Source organism: Lepidochelys kempii, chromosome 23 (assembly GCF_965140265.1).
Source record: "Lepidochelys kempii isolate rLepKem1 chromosome 23, rLepKem1.hap2, whole genome shotgun sequence".
NCBI lineage: Eukaryota > Metazoa > Chordata > Testudines > Cheloniidae > Lepidochelys > Lepidochelys kempii.
In genome coordinates this window covers 1,695,366-1,709,877 of record NC_133278.1, presented here as the reverse complement: position 1 = coordinate 1,709,877, position 14,512 = coordinate 1,695,366, and the positions used below count along the sequence as shown (strand labels likewise).

The 14,512-nt window shown below is 54.7% G+C and overlaps 1 protein-coding gene across 1 annotated transcript; it reads right to left on the bottom strand.

The window, feature by feature from the left end:
• Positions 1 to 2,010: 2,010 nt before the first annotated feature.
• Positions 2,011 to 13,967, bottom strand: LOC140902154 (cytochrome P450 2G1-like). Its single transcript, XM_073321915.1, has 9 exons — positions 13,156 to 13,967; positions 11,509 to 11,671; positions 8,767 to 8,916; positions 8,098 to 8,258; positions 6,692 to 6,868; positions 5,747 to 5,888; positions 4,578 to 4,765; positions 3,404 to 3,545; positions 2,011 to 3,205 (listed from the first exon to the last, which is right to left on the bottom strand). The coding sequence occupies exons 1-9, from the start codon at positions 13,333 to 13,335 to the stop codon at positions 3,024 to 3,026; spliced, it is 1,485 nt and encodes a 494-aa protein (XP_073178016.1). The 5' UTR covers positions 13,336 to 13,967; the 3' UTR covers positions 2,011 to 3,023.
• Between the last annotated feature and the right edge of the window lie 545 nt (positions 13,968 to 14,512).

Here is a 14,512-nt window from a genome sequence, read left to right as displayed (position 1 = left end):
GTCCATCACAGGCTATTTTCAGATAAAAGGCACCAGGAGCTCGAGCAGGTGGTCGGAAGGAACCAGGCTCCGCGGACAGAGGATCGGCTCCAGTTGCCATGCACCAACTCTGCGATCCACAAAACCCAGTGCTTCACAGACCAACGCACCGCACATGGTGACTAGGGACACAGCTTTCTGTGGGCACGCCCTGCCCCAGGTGAGGGGCGAAGGGGCTTTGCTGACCGTTGAGCCCTGGCACAGCAGAGACTGAACACCCAGCCCCTCTTCATCCCTTGCCCTTGGGGCACTTTGGCCTCATCCCCAGGGTTCAGGGGACTCGGGGGGCACCTGCTTGCCTCCGGTGGCACAATGACAGAACCAGGAATAGATCTCAGGTATCCTGAGTCTCAACATCCTGCTCTAACTGCTCCATCACACTCTCTTCCCACACTGGGCCTAGCCCCCCAAGTGTCCCAACTCCCAAACTCCTGCATCTCTACTCAGCAAGCCTGGGGTCCGGAGTGTCCTGTGCCAGAGCAGGCTCCAGATCAGCGGGCACTGCCCCACAGCACAAGCTCCCTGCTCGTCCAAGCCCATCGCGAACGGCACCGAATTCCCTTGCTGGGCACCCCGCATCTCTGCTCCGGGCGGCAGGGTAAGGCAGGTCAATATCCCCAAATGCACGTCTCTTCCCCGCCTTGTTTGCCTGTAAGCGGGTGGAAGGAAACATCTCTCCCATCCTGCGTTCTTAGGGTACCTCTGAGTTTCCTGCCTTATCCTTGGTGCTGAGCGATCCAAGCTGCTGGCACCACCTGGAGCTACTTAATCCCGACCCTTTCCTCGAGTGTCAAGAAGAATGAGGCTTTCATGCCCTTTTCTGCAGGTGAAGCCTGGATGTTCTGGGTGCACCCTGGTAGCATTCCTTGCTGTCTCGCAGGACTAGAGATTTCCCGGTAGCTGGGTCTGCTCACCCTCTGGGCTGTGGGTGTAAAGGGAGGTTAATGGGCTGGGGGTTGGTTTATCTGGCTGGCCAGGCAGTTCCAGTTCTAGACTCCACCCCTCTGCCAATGCACCTTCACTCTTACGTGTGCCACTCACCCAGCTTCGTCAATGCCTCTCAGCTGTAATCTGCAGCACCCCTTTCTATTCCTCTTCTGGGGAGCCCCTTCCACAGAGCTTTGCCAGTGCAGCTCCAGCCCTGCCCCACGGCACCCCCCGGCCGTTCCAGTCCTAGGGCTCCCCCCACACAAAGTCCTGCTGACGCCCCACAACCCTGACCCGTAGCCTCCTGTTCTGTTCCAGCCTTGAGACCAGAACTCCACAGTCTGCCTTGCTAAATGGACGTGGGTGTGCGCAGGGGACCATTAGATACCCGCTGATACTGAAAAGTGCTGGTTAAGTATCAAACCTAGGAGCCACCTGGCTATTTCCTTAGTGTTGGCCTGTGAACAGCAGAGAGAGGGGCGGGGGGGCTTTGGTTGTCTCGGATAAGAAGCAAAACAGGGGTTCTCTGGACAGGTACCAGAACAGAGTTTACTGATATGCAGGCACCGCGTTTGGAGCAGGAAATACAATAGACAGAGTCAACCCCAAAAGCCCCAGCTATCCATGTGTGTACAAAAACAAGGGAAATAACTGGTGGGGCTCACGGAGCAAAAACAACCTGTCCAAGGTCCCACACACAGTACGTGAGCCAGGAACAGAATCCGGCTGTCCTGCTTCCCTGTCAGCCCTTTTCACCATTAGACCACGCTCCCTCCCCAGGCCTCAGCTCGTGCTTTTCTTAATCCAAGCGGACGCTCATATTTTGTTAGTCTCTAGTCCCTTGCATGTGCGGATCTCAAAGCACATTGCAAGCACTAATCAGTGAAGCCAGGGGGTTACCCTGTTCTTCCCAACCTGAAGAAGCAGGGTTTCCCTTCCCCTCTGGGTGTCACCCCTTTCGGCTTCAATCTGCTGTTCCCACGGCGAGATATTTTTCTGACAAAAAAATGTCTTTGACCAAGATACAAATTTAGTCCAAAGTTTTTATTTTACAGCAAAATATGTCAAAACATTTCACACCATCTTGGTGAGCCCCACTCTCTCCCTCTTTTATTCCCCCTCCCCGACTCACAGCTTTCTGAAATAAAAATATATATTTTCATTTTTTCTCAAAGGACATGTCTGTTTGTTGTGGCCAGCTGTAGCTATCATGGTGAGAGCTCCTGCATCAGTTTCAATCTAGTTCAGCCATCACATGCGTGAGTGATTGCAGGATTGGGACCCACGTATATGGCAGAGAGAGGGAAAGAACCCGGGAGTCCTGACACCTACTCCCCTGCTGTAACTGCTAGACCAGCAGTGTCCAATACGTTCACCGCTAGCCACATGTGATGAATAGGCTATTGAATTGTGGCTAATGCACGTGGCTTTTTTATAATGTGGTGAATAAGAAAAATTCAAAACCACAAGTGTGGCTAGCATCATAGCTAGCATCAAATTTCTATTGGACACCGCTGTGCTAGACCCTCACTCCCTTCCCAGAGCTAGCAATTCTGAGGATTTCTAGCTCTAGGAAAGTGTGTGTGGGGGGGTCTAGTGGTTAGAGCAGGGGACTAGGAAACAGGACTCTTGGGTTCTTTTCCGGACTCTGCCATATACTTGGATCCCAATCCTACAGACACTCATGAGCACAACTTCCTCATCCTCTCCTCTAATAAGCCACACTCCCAAGCTCCACCACTTAAGCCAGGAATAGAACCCAGGCATCCTGTGCATCAACCACAAAACCATGAGCATTCCCCATCTGAGGGCTCTCTCCATTCCAGAACTGTGCACGACTTTGGAGATATCTTGGCATTAAAAAGAAAAAACGTGAGTGACCGCCAGCAGTAACTTGTCCAGGAATATGCAGCGTCAAGACCTACAAATGAGATTGTAGCATGGAAAAACTTCCTCCTTTACACAGGTCCAGCCTTGCTACCTTGGGGCCATCATACGCTTACCCTGTTTGTTTCACAATCAGTGACTGCGCTCCTGGCATGTCTGCTGACGACTCCTCAGCGGGGGAGGGCACAGACCCTGTACTCGGGAGGTATGTTCCAAAATCCACTCGCTTTTGGGGCAAGGTCAATTTCCTGGGGGTCGACGGGTGACTGCAAAGTGAAGTGCTGCAGGACGGAAGTAAAGACCAGGAAGAGCTCCATGCGGGCCAGACCCTCGCCCAGACACACCCGCTTCCCTAGGGGAACAAAGGCAAATAAAGGAATCCTGGCTGACTGTCCCAGAGAGTGAACAAGACACCCCGTCCCTTCCATGCACAGAGCTCAACACTCCGCAGTCACACCCATGCTCCCGCAACTTAGCCTTGAAGGAGTTCATTTGTTAGGAATGAGGCCTGATCTATGGGGGGCTGGGGAAGAGGGAGAAATGCTGGTACCTGAGGAAAAAGCCACAAAAGCATGGTTCTTCTTAAAGCCGCCGTTCTCATCCAAGAAATTCCCAGGGTTGAAGCGTTCTGGGTCGCTGAAGTGTCTGGGGTCCCGGAGGGCAGAGCCCAGCACGCAGAAAACATCTGTCCCCTAGTAAGAGAGGTGGTTCTGGTTGTTTGGCCAGCTCTAACTATCACAGGGAGAGCTTCCTCATTAGTTTCAATCTATTTTAGCCAGGGCACGTGTGAGTGTTTGCAGAATTGGGACCCATGTATACAACAGAGGCAGGGAAAGAACCCAGGAGTCCTGACATCTAGTCCCTCGCTGTAACTGCTAGGCTCTCACACCCTTCCACAAAGCAAACCTGCTTTGCCTTCTCCCCAGGAGCCAGAGTCAGCAGCACAGCCCCATAGAGCATGTGGGATGCTGGCACGGCTTGTGCAAACCGGCTAGCCAGGCGTGAGGGGCTTGGTTTGAAGTCGGAGCTCTCCTTCGCCTCGGTGCACTGCCTGCCACACCCAGCCGGTCAGGAATTGCACCCCTGGGTCTCCCCATGCCTAGTCCTGGGCCCTCTCCTCTGAGCCAAACTGCAGCTGTGAATGATGGAGAAATAGCACCACTTTCCACAGTATGCATCCTATGCAGTGAGCTGTAGCTCATGAAAGCTCATGCTCAAATAAGTTGGTTAGTCTCTAAGGTGCCACAAGTCCTCCTGTTCTTTTTGCGAATACAGACTAACACGGCTGTTACTCTGAAACCTAGCACCACTTCGTGGCTGGGGAAATCCCAACACCCCAGCCTGATTGTCCCACCCATGGAAACAGAGATTTGTAGTGATCTTTTTAGAGAATAAAACAGAGGCCGACGGAGAGCCAGGCCTGCCAACGCCTGAGAGCACCCCGTAACTGTATTCGACATGTGTGCGCATGCACATATTTCCTCTGGTCCTGAGCAAGCTCAGGTGACGATCATCTTATCCTGGTGTCTGTTCAAAGCCACATCTCAAATGCAGCTGTCTCTGGGGTGCAGAGCGATAGCTAAGCAGAGCACAACGCGAAGAGAGGGAAACAGAAATGTTCACAGACACTAGGGCAGGCTCCCAGGAAGGGTGGCCGCCGGGGGTGTGTGTGTTGTATTTTAAAACGTAAACGGGGCGTTCGCACTAAGCTCTGGACTCAGCACCTTGGGCAGCATGTAGCCCTGGAACTGGGTGTCTCGGATCACTGCATGCGGAATCCCCAGAGGGATGATGTTGCTGAATCGCTGGATCTCGTGCAGCACGGCGTGGGTGTAGGGCATGCGGCTTCGGTCCTCAGCAGCTGGGCTGCGGTTTCGGCCGACGACACCATCGATTTCCTGATGCACCCTTTCTGTCGAGACCCCAGTGGAAGGCATGTTATGGACACAGGGAGCATGTGGCATGAAACACCCCAGCCAAGTTGTGGTCTAGGGGCAGGTCATGGGATCTGCCCCGCTGCTGCCTGAACTGTTCTTATTAGTATTTCGGTAGCACCGAGAGGCCCTGTCTGAGACAAGGGTCCCATTGTACGTACCCGTGGTAAGACCGTCGCTGCCTGAAAGAGCTTAACATCTCAGTAGACAAGATACAAAGGAGTACTACCCCTGTTTGACAGGCGGAGAACTAACCAGTATGGAGTTAGTGATCGACAGCAGTTCACACAAGGGGTCAGCAGCTGACCTCCAGTCTAGTGAATTAACCACACAGTCCACCTCATCCGTTAGAGCTGGGGTGGGGGTGGGGGGTGGAGTCCAGATTCTCCAACCCGGCACCAGCCCCAGCTCCACCCTTATATACAGTAGAAGAGTTTCTTAGAAGCCAGTGCTTCCATAACAGAGGCTAAAGACACGGAAAGAGGCCAGACAAGGGCTCTGGATTCGCTCTCTGGTCCACGCGGTTGGCTCAGTTACCGATAGTCTCCATCCTGATTGGCACAGCTGGAGTAACAGCTGGTAACAAAACAGTGCGAACCAGAATATCCATTTTGTGGGCAATTTGGTGATTTCAAAATTCGTTTCGATTCCAAAATGGAACCATCACAGCCACAAAAGAATTTAAGAATTTCCTGCCAAAAATAATGTTTAAAAAAATCATTTTGGGTCAAAGCCCTTTGGTTTCGATTCTGAACATTTTCATTTCTTTCGAGTTGCAATAATATAAAGTTAAGAAAAATCAAGATGAATAATTGGAATGTTTTGCTCCAAAACTGTCGAACTGGGACATGGCTGTTTTCTGAACACTTCCTTCTGATCTTTTCTAAACGCAATGTTGTTGAAATAGAGGGGAAGAAACCCATTCTGTCGGAAACCTTTAAACCAGCCCTACTAATTACCTTGTACCTCTGGGTATTTCATCAGGAGCAGGAACCCGTATCTCAAGGTGGAGCTCACCATCTCTGTCCCACCGAAAAACAAGTGGACTACGCTCAGCACCAGGTTCTTAGTGTGGAATTCACTCAGCGGATTTTGCTTTTCCTTGAAAGAGGAAATAAAAAAACCCCAAAAAACTCATAGCTAATGATGCCCAAACAGCAGGGTGACAAACAGAGGAGAGAAATATTTGCAGCTCCAGAATTCATGGCTGACGTCTCTGGTTTCACGGCCAGACCAATACACTTGTGAGTTAACCTGAAAAACTAATGAGGACGTTAATTTGATCGTTCAATATTTCTAACGCAGTATTTTGAATCAACAGGCAGCATTAAAGCCTCAGATCAAAACACTCCTATTTCTCTCACAAAATACCATAGGTCAGAGGAGGGGGCTGCTTGGAGGCACACGGCATTGCCTGGGTATGCACAACTCTCTCAGGCGCTATCTTGTGAGCGTGAAGGGGTTCCAATGCCGTTGCTTGAGCACGTGGATTATTTGCATGGGAAAGGTGGTTTGGTAACCATGGGCCTGACCTGGTGGGGTTGTTTGCCCCGGAACAAGTCGAGCGGGCCTAAGACGCTACTCACGCCCACTTTGCACTGGGGTAAATAACTGCGCTGAGTGCAGGGCAGTGGAGAATCAGGCCCAGTGCATCGAACTCTTGCCCCAGGAAAGCGACACAAGGGAATTATGGACCACCCGTCACTTGTGGTGTTCATCAAGGGAAAGGAAAGCCAGGGCGTGGCCGGGATGAAGATAAAGGGGATTCTTTCTACAGGCCGTTGGTCACGGACAGATGTGGTGATGCTCTCTGGCTCTGTGGTTCCCAGCCTGTGCGAAGGAATATCCCAGAGTCCACTGGAGAACCCCCCTAAAATACCACCCTGGCCCCCACAGCTCTGTACCTCTTCCATCTTGATGAGGAAGGCATCAATGTAATCCCGAGGGCAGCCAGGATCCAAGGTCTTCTGGTTCCTCTGCACCCGCTCGGTGACGAAGTTGTGCAGCACGTCAACGTGCTTAAGAATCCGGTTGTGGGGGCCGGGTAAGAAGCGCATGATGCCTGGAAACATCTCGTAGAGCTGCGGGGGGAAGGCGGGAGAGACATGGAAAGCTCCTTTAGCAGCGTGGAGAAGGAGGGGGCGGCCACTCGTGAGCCCGCCCCGACTGGACGTCAAGCGGGAACTGGCTGCTCAGGCAGCCCGACGACCTCCGTCTCACTGCTCCCCCGGCTGGCTCAGAGCAGCCCAGGAGCAGCCGCAAGTGGCAAGGCCATCCCCAGGCGTTTCAAAATCATGAGTCTGGCCCTCAAAATCGCAAGAGTGGCTTAAAAATCCTGAGATTTTAAAAGAAGACTAACGATGGCTTTGGAGAGCCGTCCATGGGCCAGCTGCTCGGCGTTGTGCTTTCAGGCTCCTCTCTGCACACACGAGGGCAAACTTGCATTAGAAAAAAGAGGCGGGCTAAGAGTCTGACCCAGAGCCCATGACTCCAGGAGCTGGGGCTTTTAGAAAAGACACCAGAACCCCGGAGGCTGGTGATAAAATCTCCAGCGGGGGCCAGCCCTGGAATCCCCGCCTGCGTCTTTGGTTCTGGGCTGGGAGGAACCCCACTTCTGCCCCTCCCAAGATGTCCCGCCTCCTCAGCTGGGATTCCACAGTCTCATTTTGTGAGCTGCTGAGCCCGGTTTTCTGGGCCGGGCCCAATTTCTGTGCCATGCCTGGATAGAGCTACTCACATGTGTGTGCCCCAGATCCAACAGACTGGCTGCTCCGCACCCCAAAGGCATAGGTATGAAGTGCTGTAGCAATCAGGTGTGCTGGGCCACGCCTGCTGCTTTGCCATCCACACCCAGGGTCCCACTGACTTCGGTGGGCATCAGACTGGGCCCAGGGAAGGCACAAGGGACGAGGGATGAGCTCAGTGGGAGACACCAGCAGCTGTGAAGTTAGCTGCCCTCTGTAACAGGTGTCTGGTGGCGCACTGGGGCCAGTAGGAGGGATAAGGCCTTGGGATCTTTTCAGGACCGAGCCCCCGGTGATGGCTCTCCATCCAACTGCAGCAGGATGGGGAGCGGTCAGGGATGAAGGGCCAGATCTACAAAGATGCAGACAGGCTCCCAAGTCACACTTGGGGGTTGGGTGCCTAGCGTACTTAGGTGCATCTTTGGGCACCTAAATACCTTGTAAAATCCAGCCTGGATTCCTAGCTCCCTCCCTGCTCTCCTTCCAAGGATCCGTTCGCTCGCTGCCACTCCAGGACCTGACCTGGGCTGCACAGACCCGCCATGACCCCGGCAAGCATCACCCACCTGCGTCCAGGGGCTGGTCAGCTCCAGGAAGAGGCTCTGGATGACGTCGAGTAAGCTCAGGAACGTCTGGTCCTGGTAGTCGAAGCGGTCCCCGAAGGCAATGGAGGAGATCACATTGGCCACGGTGTGGCTGACGGGAAGGCTGGGGTCGAAGGGAGAACCTGGGGTGGCAGAACAGACTGTGCTCAGCTGCCGGGAGATGCCAGGAGCAGCAAGAGGGGGAATATCCCTCGCCCATCAAAGCCGCCTGGGGTTAATGGTTCACTGCGAGGGGCAATGACGCGTGGGGATGGGCAGCGCCCCCTCCTCCTCGCCAAGCTGGGACCAGGGGGATTTTTCATCCTTTTCCAACTCTTGGGAGATAGAAACTGAAATCTCTCGATGCATGGACTTGCCCCCCTTTCCGCTCCTCAGTGTGACCCTCTCTGCTCTGGAGCTGAGGAAGCCGATGGCTGGGCAGCTGATGCCCACTGCCCAAGGCACGAAGTGAGGGAGAGGCCGGGAGAGGAACAGGGCCCAGCAGGCCTGGCTCTACGGGCCAGGTTTTCAGAAGAGCTCAACACAGGGAGCCTCCAGCGAGAGCAACAGAGATCCCCTGCCCCTCCTCCGCGTGTGGAGAACCTAGACCCTCCACCCAGGCCCCGCAGCCCCGACGTGACAGACACAAACCTTTGGTTTTCCTGATCTCCTCCACCAGACACCGAGCTTCCTCCGCGATCCTCTCTTCCAGGGTCCTTTTCCCCATCCCCAGATTCCTCAGGGTGGTGACCGAGAACTGGCGGAGCTGTCTCCACCGCTCGCCGTTCGCTAAGATGACCCCTGAGGACGAGAGAGGGAAACAGACGGGGCTGAGGGACAAATGACAACCAGCCAGGGAGAGAATGGAGGGGTGTCTGCAAGAACATGCTTGTGAACAGAAAATGAAGTGGATCAGTGGGATCGTTAAACTGGGTTGGCTGTCTTGCCTGGAGAAATCCATCGCTCAAAGTCAAAGTCCCGTCAAAGTCATTATTCTCAAATGCTGCTGTTGCAAGACAGGCCCAGTTCTGCTAAACGCTGCATCCGGTGAAACCGGTTGAACGTTGCTTAGGAATCCCTCAGGGCATCTTGCTGGCTTTCCTGGCATCAAACATGTTCTTTTAACCCCCAGGATAAGTTCTCATCAAGCAGTTGGACTCTACCTTTGTATCTGCCCGCTCCTGAATGTTGACCTCCGGTGTTAGGAGACACAGCTAGTCTAGACACGGTGGGTCCAGGCTGGGACATGCTAACTGTGTGGAAGGAGTTATTCCTGAGCTGGGGGGTGTTTCGAGAAGTGATCAGGGTATGGCAGACCCCGACACAGGGGAAAGGTTAAAGGAGCTATAGGAAGACTGGTCTTGTAGTTATGGTGCCAGCCTGGTACTCAAGAGGGCTGGCTTTGGGTCCCGACTTTGCCACTGGCTCCCCGTCTGTGGTATAATTCCCATTTTCCAGACAAGTGACTGAAGTACTTACAGGGGAAGTGACTCACACATAAACACTTCGGTTTCTCATGTGTAAAGTGCAAATCCAGCTACACGCCCACCTCCCGGGGCGCACCGGGGATCAGCTCTCTGAGAAGCTCAGCTACTCTAGGGAGGGGGGCCGAGCGAGGCCTTCCAGAGACTAACCTAGGTGGTGTGACTCAGGGAAGACGACAGCGATCAGAAGGGTGACGAGCAGCTATCGAGTGTGAAGCCCAAGGGTTCTAACGAGGAGCGCGGGGCAGAAATTGTGGGACACTTTATTAGCCAATCACAGGTGAATGCATTTTAGGAAACAACAGAGGATGAACTGGATGGGACTCCATGGCCACTGATTTTGGTTGCCCAGTGTGAGACCCCTGGGGTCTGAATTTAAAGAGGTGCTGAGCACCGGGAGCTTCCATTGCCCCCAGTTGAAGTTGTGGGTACTGCACCTCTGAGCCCCAGAAAACCAAGCCCCCCCAGTATCAATGGCTCCTTGTGAAGGCGTTGGCCCCTGATTCTGGGTCGCTCTCAGGGGGAAGTTGAATAGTTCCCTAGGGGACCTCGGGAATTCATTATCCCCCCAGCCCTGCGACCGCTCAGTCCAATAAGGGAGGACGGGCCAACGTCAAAGAGATCCAGAAGTGAATTCCACGTGAGCCCAAAATCTCAGTGCTTGTGGCGTAGGGTTGCCAGAACGCCCGGTTGAAAAGGGACGCTGGTGGCTCTGTTAAAAGTCTGGTCGGCAGCGCAGCAGGGGACCGGGGCTAAGGCAGGCTCCCTGCCTGCTCCAGCTCTGCGCGGAAGCGGCTGCCAGGTCCTTGTGGCCTCTAGGCTCATGGGCTGCCAGGGAGGCTCCGCGCGATGCCCCCGCCCCTAGTGCCGGCTCCGCTGCTCTCATTGGCTGGGAACCGCAACCAATGGGAGCTGCAGGGGCGGTGCCTGTGGGCGCAAGGGCAGCAGACAGAGCCTCCCTGGCCACCCTGCGCCTAGGGCAGCGGTTCTCAAACTGTGGGTCGTGACCCTGTTTTAATGGGGTCACCAGGGCCGGCTTAGACTTGCTGGGGATGAAGCCAAAGCCAGAGCCCCATCACCCAGCACTGAGCTGAAGCCAGAGGGCTTCAGCCCCAGGTGGCAGGGCTCAGGTTACAGGTCCTGGACCTGGGGCTGAAGCCCTTGGGCCTTGGTCCCCCTCCTGGGGTCGTGAAGTAATTTTTGTTGTCAGAAGGGGGTTGTGGAGCAATGAAGTTTGAGAACCCCTGCTCTAGGGGCTGCAGGGACCCCACACCCCAAACGTCCTCCCGCACCCCAACCCCCTGCCCCAACCCGGAGTCCCCTCCCACACCCAAACTCCTTCCTGGAGCCCGCACCCAACCCCCTCCCGCACCCCAACCTCCTGCCCCAGCCTGGTGAAAGTGAGTGTGGGTGGGGGGAGAGTGAGCGATGGAGGGAGGGGGGATGGAGCAAGCAGGGAGGGCCTCGGAGAAGGGGCGGGGCAGGGGCGGGACCTTGGGGAAGGGGCGGGGCAGGGCGCAGGGCAGGGGTGTTCGGTTTTGTGCAGTTAGAAAACTGGCCAGCCTAGTTTTGAAATCTGTCTTTGTTCCGAGCCTTTTGGAAACCAGTCACCAAAAAACCCGCCAGCCAGACAAAAAGAAACGTGAGTGAGCGAGTGGCCGTGACCCCCGAATACCCAACGGGGGGGTGGGGCGCTCCCCCCGGGGTGTGCCAGAACCAGCTTCTCATCCCTGCTCTGCCTGATTTGGAGCAGCGGGGTGAACCCAGACAAGGGCCCTTCTCCCGACCGGTTGGTGAGCTGGGTAGAGGGCGGGGCGATGCTCCGGCAAGGTCCGGCGGCCGGCAGCCGGCCACAAGGAGGAACGCGGTGGCTGCCCAGGTTGCAAGCCAGTTGTGCCCTCCTGCTCACCATAACCATGGAAGATCCTGTCCAGCGAGGGCATGCCTCCTCTGCCACTGAACTCCTCCGCGTGGTCCACCAGGGCCTCCTTCACCGCCTCGTGCCCGCACAGCACCACCACCCGCCGCGGGCCCAGGAGCACCGTGAACACCGGGCCGTACTCGTCCCGCAGCTGCAAGGGGAAGGAGCGTCAATGGGAAGAAGGAAAGACCAGATGCTGCACTGACGAGGGAGGAATACGGGCCTAGAGAAAGGATCAGCTGTTGGCCAGTATCCCTTGTGAGAACTTCTCCCCGTCCAAGCCCAGGGAGGCCCTTTGGGAATCAGCGAAAGTGACGTCTGAGGATTTGGCCCCTACATTTTTCCACAGGGGTGACTCAGCGACCCTGCATCATTCTCTTCTCGTTTCATTTGCATTTCAGCTGTGAGGTACCCCGGCCCACTTATCATGGGGCTGGGTGTGGTGCGAAAACCTGCCTAGATTACAAAACAATATGATATTGTCTGAGCATTTATCAAATGTATCACACCACCGAGACGCCAATTACTCACCGGGCATTCAGGTGGGAACTGGAATTATGTTTGTTGCTTCATTCTCCAAAGAAGAATATACGTAGAAAAACCTTTTAACGAGGGAATGGCACTTGCTCAGGGGGGGCTAAAAAATCGATGGCTGTTAGACAATAGCTGAGCTCGCCTTGGGCTGAGAAAGGACCGGGAGACTTGGAATCAGGGCAGACTCCCGGCTGCGCACTCGTGGAGAACAATGGGCCCTTTGGAGAGAGGGCCATTCTGTGCGCGTTTTTCTGACGCTCTGACGCATCAGCCTCGGTTGACAAATCGCCGTTCAGTTATGAAAAACAGCAAAAAGTGTCTATTAATCGTATTCCCCCCCAAAAAAGCTACTTGTAGCACCAGATCTTCTCAGGTGGCTGGGCAGGTGTGGGTAACTGAAGGCCAGGAGGCAGAGGGGAAATCTGATATGCACTCCCTCTGGCTACTTTGCATTTCTCTGGCTCCGGAGCAGGTGAGAGCAGAGAGTGCATGCCAGCAGATCCAACCCTTAAACTTCATTACAAGATTGAAGGCTGATCATTGATGTCTTCCGAAATATCACATGGTAACGTTCACGTTCAGTTTCTTGTTTACTGTCGATGTATGGAATTATTAACTGAAACACACACACGTGGAAATTCCCAGACAACGAGTCCATCAAGATGGAGGTACGGTTGAGAATACATCTCAATAACGTACAGTAAAGTACACGATATAGGGGAATTGTAACTAGCCCATAACAGCTCATTATAAACCCAGGAAATTCTGAGTTAAAGTTAACTCTGTCTTGTGACAAAATAAGTGGGAAACATTTCTAATGTGCCTGTAAAAATCGGCTTCATCTTTGCTGAGCTCACAAACACTGAACTTAATCGCACGTGTATTAGGGGTGTCAAAGGACAAAGTTAAGGTTATTTAACATGTTTGAATTTCTTTTAAGTGTAACCTCAATCGGGTTTACAATGTTCGGTTGTAGGAAAATTATTACAGCCCTCTCATATATTTTACCCTAAGGTACAGGTGAGGACCCTCAACCTTAGCTCCGCTTGGCTTTTCCCTGGGAATCTCCAAAGGGTTGATTTTCACATGCTGCTGACTTACCGCCATCAGTGATGTGAACAGATCCCCCCGGCTCAGCTGCAGCGCGTTGCCCAGAAGCGGCAGAGGAATCGGTCCAGGGGGAAATTTTCTGCTTTGCTGCTGCCGTTTCCACTCCCAGAGCAAAGCCAGGCACAAAATGCCAGCAGCCAGGACAAGAGTGGCTGATCCCCCGAGCTCCATTGCGCGGGGAGCCGGTGGCCAGGAGCAGCTGGAGGCTCAGATGTGGGTTCCAGGAGCTGAATCTCGTGGTACCTGGGACGGATGATCCAGGTCACCTGGTGTTTGGGTGTGTAGGTATTCCCCAGAGCTGGGCGCAACTCAGAAATTGACAGTCCGTGGGTGACTTTGCCACCAGTCACTGGGGTGCTGGCCTTTTGAATGCCTTTGGAATCACGAGGGGTTTGTAAAACATCCCGTGTCAAAGCCGTTCTGGGATCCAGGTCCTTGAGGCTGTTCTGTTTGCTTGTTTAAGCCCAGGCCATGTGGCCAAGTCTTATGATCAAGGCAGCAGAGCAATGATCTTCCAAGAAACACCCGTGCAAGATAGCTGGGGAAGGGCAGTGACCTGCGAAGAACGCACACAGATATTTCCGTGTGTGGGACACGGAGCCGAACGGCGATCTCCCGCACGCTGCCTCCGCACTAACACGTGGAGGTGAGTCTCTGCATGTGGCAGCCGGTGCTAAAAGCGAGAAAGCTGGGCCCTGCCCGAGGAAGGACGCAGCTCCAGAAAAGGACACGGGCACAGACATCTAGGCACCCCAGAGATCCTCCAACCCCCCTGCTCGCCTGCTGCCTGCAGTCCCCAAACAAGCGCCGAAGTTTCTAGGAGTACGCAGCCACACATCCTCTGGCTGGGCGTTCCCGCCTCGCTTACCTGCAGGGACGGATGTGGTAGGCGTGCTCCGAGCCCACCTAAACCCACATCAAAGGGCCGAGGAGGAGGCACTCCCCTCGCTGCCTGGAGCCCAGCCGCTCCAGCCCTCTGCCAGGATGTGGGCAGCTCTCCTCCCCACTCTGCCTGGCCTGGGGCTGGAAGGTGAAGTTGGAACCTTCTCCCCCGAGACCCCGGGCTACAGGGTGTTCTGTTTCACTCTCTCCGGTGGAGGCTGTCCCCCTGGAGACAGGCAATTCGACATGACTTGGCCAGGGGGCTGGAGGCTGGTTCCCACACCCTTGGGGAGGTGCTGATCAGTACGGCCCTGGGGGGCAGGAGGCGATGGCAGGAGGAGGAAGTTCTGATGGGGGGCTGCCACTGGGTGACCAGCACCCACCATTTTCCCTGTGGGTGCTCCGGCTGGGTGCGGGCTCTGCAGTGGGGCCAGGGATGAGGGGCTCAGGGCTGGGGCACAGGGTT